This window comes from Sinocyclocheilus anshuiensis, unplaced genomic scaffold (assembly GCF_001515605.1).
Source record: "Sinocyclocheilus anshuiensis isolate Anshui unplaced genomic scaffold, SAMN03320099.WGS_v1.1 scaffold1324, whole genome shotgun sequence".
Taxonomy (NCBI): domain Eukaryota; kingdom Metazoa; phylum Chordata; class Actinopteri; order Cypriniformes; family Cyprinidae; genus Sinocyclocheilus; species Sinocyclocheilus anshuiensis.
Window position 1 is genome coordinate 50,333 of NW_015547694.1, and position 6,216 is coordinate 56,548.

General features: G+C 37.4%; 1 protein-coding gene across 1 annotated transcript in view; it reads right to left on the bottom strand.

Annotated features, from left to right (window-relative positions):
* Positions 1-6,216, bottom strand: part of hsd17b4 (hydroxysteroid (17-beta) dehydrogenase 4) — a 37,128-nt gene that overhangs the window by 28,956 nt on the left and 1,956 nt on the right. Inside the window, exons 5-10 of the mRNA XM_016506333.1 lie at positions 4,968-4,989; positions 2,908-2,954; positions 1,942-2,026; positions 1,681-1,868; positions 238-329; positions 13-37 (exon numbers count right to left, since the gene is read on the bottom strand). Coding sequence (XP_016361819.1) covers positions 13-37; positions 238-329; positions 1,681-1,868; positions 1,942-2,026; positions 2,908-2,954; positions 4,968-4,989 — 459 coding nt within the window. The remainder of the gene's footprint in view (positions 1-12; positions 38-237; positions 330-1,680; positions 1,869-1,941; positions 2,027-2,907; positions 2,955-4,967; positions 4,990-6,216) is intronic.

Here is a 6,216-nt window from a genome sequence, read left to right on the forward strand (position 1 = left end):
AGCAGAACTTACATTTGCCGATCCATCCGGCGCCGACCTAAAACACAAACAGCAGCTGATGAGTTTCAGAATAAACACGTTTACATGTATGCACTGATCAGATGCTTTTATCTAAACTGCAGTTAATGCACTCAAGGTACAGTATACGTTCATTCAGTCCATGCATTCCCTTGAAATCAAACCCATGAGCCTTGCATTTCTCTAGTGTTTGAGCGATAGGAGCGCGCCTCTGCACACCTCGAACAGCCCTCCGTTCTCCTGACACGCTTCATGACACAGCCACAGCACCAGCGGAGCCACGTACTCGGCCCTCAGCGACTGCACCAGATCTGAGACAGAGAAACTGAATAATAATCAAGAAATTGACAAAAATTATGATGAAAATTAAAAAAACGAATTTGACCTCCAAACCAAACTCCAGTGTTATTCGGCCCTAAACACAACCACCAAATTGGCAAATTACTTATCAATCAAATCATTAAAAGAAAGACAAATCCTTCCCAAATATCGACTCGGTGACCACGACTTAGAAATAGAGAAAGGAAGACATTAAAAATCCTGGATGCCGAGAGAACAGCGGCTGTGCAAACACTGTGACTTAAATCAAACAGAGGATAAAAAAACACTTTCTTCTTGTCTGCCCCAAATACACCACTACAAGACAAATATTCTTCCCACAGTTTGAAGCATTGAATTGTTCATATTTGTCTCTAAATGACTAAAATACTCGGAGAGCATGAGATGGCAGTCAAACCAGCTGCAGAATATGTGCTAAAATGCTTTGGCAACACTGTAACATATATGTGACCCTGCAGCACAAAAGCAGTCTTAAGTCGCTGGGGTATATTTGTAGCAATAGCCAACAATACATTGTATGGGTCAAAATTATACATTTCTCTTTTATGCCAAAAATCATTAGGATATTAAGTAAAAATCATGTTCCATGAAGATATTTAGTAAATTTCCTACCGTAAATATATCAAAACTTAATTTTTGATTAGTAATATGCATTGCTAAGAACTTCATTTGGACAACTTTAAAGATGATTTTCTCAATATTTAGATTTTTTTGCTCCCTCAGATTCCAGATTTTCAAATAGCTGCATCTCAGCATATATTGAAAAATTGACACTTATGACTGGTTTTGTGCTCCAGGGTAACGTTTGTGTTACAGTGTTGCCAAAGCATTTTAGATGTGTAAAAATACAGAATATAATTACACCACAAAGTAATAAAGGAGACTATAAATGGGGTGCAAAAAAATCTAAATATTGAGAAAATCATCTTTAAAGTTGTTCAAGTGAAGTTCTTAGCAATGCATATTACTAATCAAAAATTAAGTTTTGATATATTTACGGTAGGAAACTTACTAAATATCTTCATGGAACATGATATTTACTTAATATCCTAATGATTTTTGGCATAAAAGAGAAATCAATAATTCTGACCCATACAATGTATTGTTGGCTATTGCTACAAATATACCCCAGCGACTTAAGACTCCAGGGACACAAATGAATTAACCATGTCGTATGGTGTGTATGTGTTTTGCAGCTGGTTTGACTGCCATGTCATCCTCTCCGAGAGACAAATATGAACAATTCAATGCTTCAGATTGTGGGAAGGATATTTGTCTTGTAGTGTCTGACTCTCAGAAAAGTGGAGGTGTAAGCTCTCTGACCTGGAGGCATGACGGTCTCGGTGAGGCGGGATCCTGCGGTCGGAGCGATGGTGTTGCAGTGGATGCTGTACTTCTGGCCTTCGATGGCCAGCGTGTTGGAGAGACCCAGCAGACCCAGCTTGGCCGCGCTGTAGTTGGCCTGGCCGAAGTTCCCGTAGATTCCCGCCGCGGACGACGTCATGATGATCCTGAGAAAAGAGTCGAGAGCCGTGACGCTCGGCTGGAGAACACCACAGATGGCTTTTACAGACCTGCACTAACCTCCCAAACTTCTGGTTCTTCATGTGGTTCCAGGCGGCCCTCGTGACGAGGAAGGAGCCCCTCAGGTGCACGCGCTGAATCAGGTCTGAAACACAGCGCCGTGAGATCAGGGCCCGCATTCACAAAACATCCTCAAGTAGCTCAAAACTCGCTGATTTAGGAGAAAATCGTAAAAAATAATGGACTCCTAAATGTTTGCTCTAAGAGTATTTCACAAAGTGTTTTAGCTCTAAAACTAGCTCCTAAATCTGTGAAAGGTTAGGAGCAGTGAAGAGAGTCCTAACCACAAACTATCCTAAAATAGCTGTTTCCGGCAATCTAACATTTTAGAAACATTTGATAATGAGCTTTAATAAAGGTATCGCCTTTGGTTTTGGAGGTTATCCCGACTCTAAATTATATCCTTGTTTTCATTAACCAGCTGGGCAAGAAGTAACAGCTGCTTGGTTTTCTTTTACGTTTGCACGTCTTACTATCAGCCATGATTATTCTGCTCTGTTAATTAAAAGGCTGTTTAGATGCATATCCACTAATTATGAGAAGCACACAGGCTGACAATTAGCTGAACATGTACTTGTTTAATTAATGACACTTAGCCAGCATTTTAAAACCTTTATGTGAATGTGGCAATTCACTTTTTTTTTTTTTTTACCTTTATATATGGCAACATCGTGCTGTACAATATTCCTCTGAATGAATCTCTGACAGAGACTATCAGCCAATCACTGTGTGCATAGTTAATAAGCTTGATGACATCATGCATAGCAATGAGCTCAGCCCCGCCCCCTTACTCTGAGCTTAAGACTTCTCTCTATTCCTTAGTACAAGTTTGCAGCTTTGTGAATAGGTTTAAAGAGAAAACTCTTTTTTACTGCTATTTAGGAGAACTCTCAGTGGTAAGATACAATGTTTTGTGAATACGAGCCCTGATCTTCTTTGCCATTAGTTGATTATGTCGATACGTACCCCAGTCTGCATCGCTGGTCCTAGCGAACGATCGGTCCCGCAGAATCCTTCAGAAAACAGCAGAGGAGAATTACACAGTCACCCAACACAATCAGTCTACTTTTAAAAGTAATGCATTACAATGTTGCGTTACTCCATTCAAAAAAGTAACTAATTACGTTACTTAGTTACTTTTTATGGAAAGTAATGCGTTACGTTACTTTTGAGTTACTTTTTAAATATGGACATGGCTTGCTAGTTTGTTTTTAATATAAAAAGTTCCTCTTTAACAAATGTAAAAGCTCTTTCACACCAAAAGTGAAATGAATACGCCTCAGGCTGAAGGAAATGTAAATTCACGTCTGTACAGTAGAGGGCGCAGCTCAAACAAATCACATGAAGAATATGACGCAGGAGAAGAAAGTTCAACACTATTCAGCAATCTGTGTTTAATTTTTGCTTAGTATGGTTGAAGTGGATCATCGAAGGTCAGTAGAGAAGACATTGGTTAATAAAATGGGATTAAATACATTAATTATATTTGTCTTATTGCAGGTTTGTATAATATTCTGAGTTTGCATTTGACTGTTTTTATTCATTTTGAGGAACACTGAATGTGTTTTTGTGCAGCTGAGATGAGTAAACACATGTTCATATTTATTCTAGAACTACAGTAAGATCATGTTCACACACAACGCTCTGCACTTACTCCTGATTTCTCTCAACATGGCAACACCAGAGCTGTCAGTCAATACATGGAAACAAAGTACGCAGGAGAAGAATGTTCAACACTATTCAGCAATCTGTGTTTAATTTTTGCTTAGTATGGTTGAAGTGGATCATCGAAGGTCAGTAGAGAAGACATTGGTTAATAAAATGGGATTAAATACATTAATTATATTTGTCTTATTGCAGGTTTGTATAATATTCTGAGTTTGCATTTGACTGTTTTTATTCATTTTGAGGAACACTGAATGTGTTTTTGTGCAGCTGAGATGAGTAAACACATGTTCATATTTATTCTAGAACTACAGTAAGATCATGTTCACGCAAAATTCCCAAAAGATTCCAAAATTCCCAGAAGATTCCAAAAATCCTGGAATGTTTCTGAAATTTACTGGAAATTTTCCACCTTTTTGCAACCATACTCCTGATTTCTGTCACCATGGCAACACGAGAGTCAGTCAATACATGGAAACAAAGTAACTCTGATTTTTCTCTCTAAACTAAAAAGTAATGCGTTACTTTACTAGTCACTTTAAAAAAGTAATCTGGTTACGTAACTTGATCACAACCAGTGTTGTGGGTAACGCATTACAAGTAATGCGAGTTACGTAATCAGATTACTTTTTAAAAGTAACTAGTAAAGTAAAGCATTACTTTTTCATTTACAAGAGAATATCGGAGTTACTTTTTCAAATAAGTAACGTAAGTTACTTTTTTTCTCCAATGTATTGATTGACAGCTCTAGTGTTGCCATGGTGACAGAAATCAGAAGATGTTACTGTAGTTCTAAAATAAATATGAATATGCATTAATTCATCTCACTCACACAACACAGATTCAGTATTCCTCAAAATGAATAAAAATAATGCAACTCAGAATATGACGCAAACCTGCAATAATTAAATGTTAAACAACACAAATATCCTTTATGTATTTAACCCCATTCTATTTGCTTCTGACCTTCGATGATCCAGTTCAACCGTACTAATAATCACAAATTACTCTAGACAAACATTCGTGTCTTGTTTTATTGCTGAAGTGTATTGAGATTTCTTCTTCTGCATTCTACTGTACGGACGTAAATGTACTTTCTCTTCAGCCTGAGGCTTATTCATTTTACTTTTGGTTTGAAAAGGTTTTTATATTTGCCAAAAATATAACTTTTTTATTTTAAAAACAAACAAGCAAGCCCTGTCCAGATTTAAAAAGTAACGCAAAAGTAACGTAACGCATTACTTTCCGTAAAAAGTAACTAAGTAACGTAATTAGTTACTTTTTTAAGGAGTAACGCAACATTGTAATGCATTACTTTTAAAAGTAACTTTCCCCAACACTGATCACAAGCATCCACTTACCCGGCGTTATTCACCACGATATCTGAAAAACAACACAAACTGCTCAAAAAACAGCAGCAGAATGAATCACTGTCAGACATCAATGCATTTATTTAAAGTATCATTTACTCTGAAATTCCTTCTGCACGTCTAGTATTTGATTTGCACTAAAATGCAAAAGTGTAGAGCGCAACAGTCGATCCGGAAGCAAAAACTCCATTCATTTTCTCCGCAGTGAAATCTGTTCTCATTATTAAATGTATTTTTAAAATAATCATATTGAAAATAAATTACCCATGATGCTGCACAGAAAATTCCACCAATCAGAGAGTCACGTCAAGCAAGTCAAAATACTTCAATACTTGTATATATATATTAGAGCCCGACCGATATATCGTTTTGCCGATATTATCGGCCGATATGAGCCTGTCGCCGATATATCGGCGAATATGCTGCCGATATAAATTTTTTTTTTACAGAACATATAACGCAGTAAAAATGCTTGAAATGGTGTAATTACTTAGTTTGTCCAGCAGAGCGCGCTCCATTGCTTTCTACTGGCGACCTGGATGAAACACTTTAAAGCTTAAGTCTATGGAAAACCATTGAAACTTTGAACGGCCATATCTCCGTTTTCGGGGATTCGGGGGATCCCTTCAGCACGAGGAACCCTCTCGAACACGAATCGAGTGTCCGTCTAGAGGCCCGCTTTCGAATGAGACCACCGCCGCATCGATAGCCCCCGGGGTTCGGGAGTTACGGGTGGTTAAAGTCCAAGGGAACGTACACGTTACATTCAAAGGGCATTAAAGTGCGCAAGACGTGAATTTATTTTGTATTTATTTACAGAGGTATATTATGTCACACTTCTCTAGTAAGTTTTGTCTGTGTGTGAAGACAGTAGCGCAAATCCGTGAATGAATGTTCCGAAGTGAAATAAACTTCAACGGAATAAAGTTGAATGGAAATTAATTGAATTAAAGTTGAATAAACTTCAACTTTACTGTTCAGTGCACTGATGTCAGACTCATTTTGGATAATAAAGTTTATTGTTAAATTGTTAAATGCCCTGCCTCCATTACATATCTTTGTCACGTCATTATAAGTGTTTGATCACAATCAAAAAATGTGTTTATGTATATATATTCTGTTTATGTATATACTGTATTCTATATATATAACCAGTCAAATGTTTGGACCCTCGAATGGGAAAGTGTCCAAACTTTTGACTGGTACTGTACTATAATATACACAAAGAATATCGGCCAAT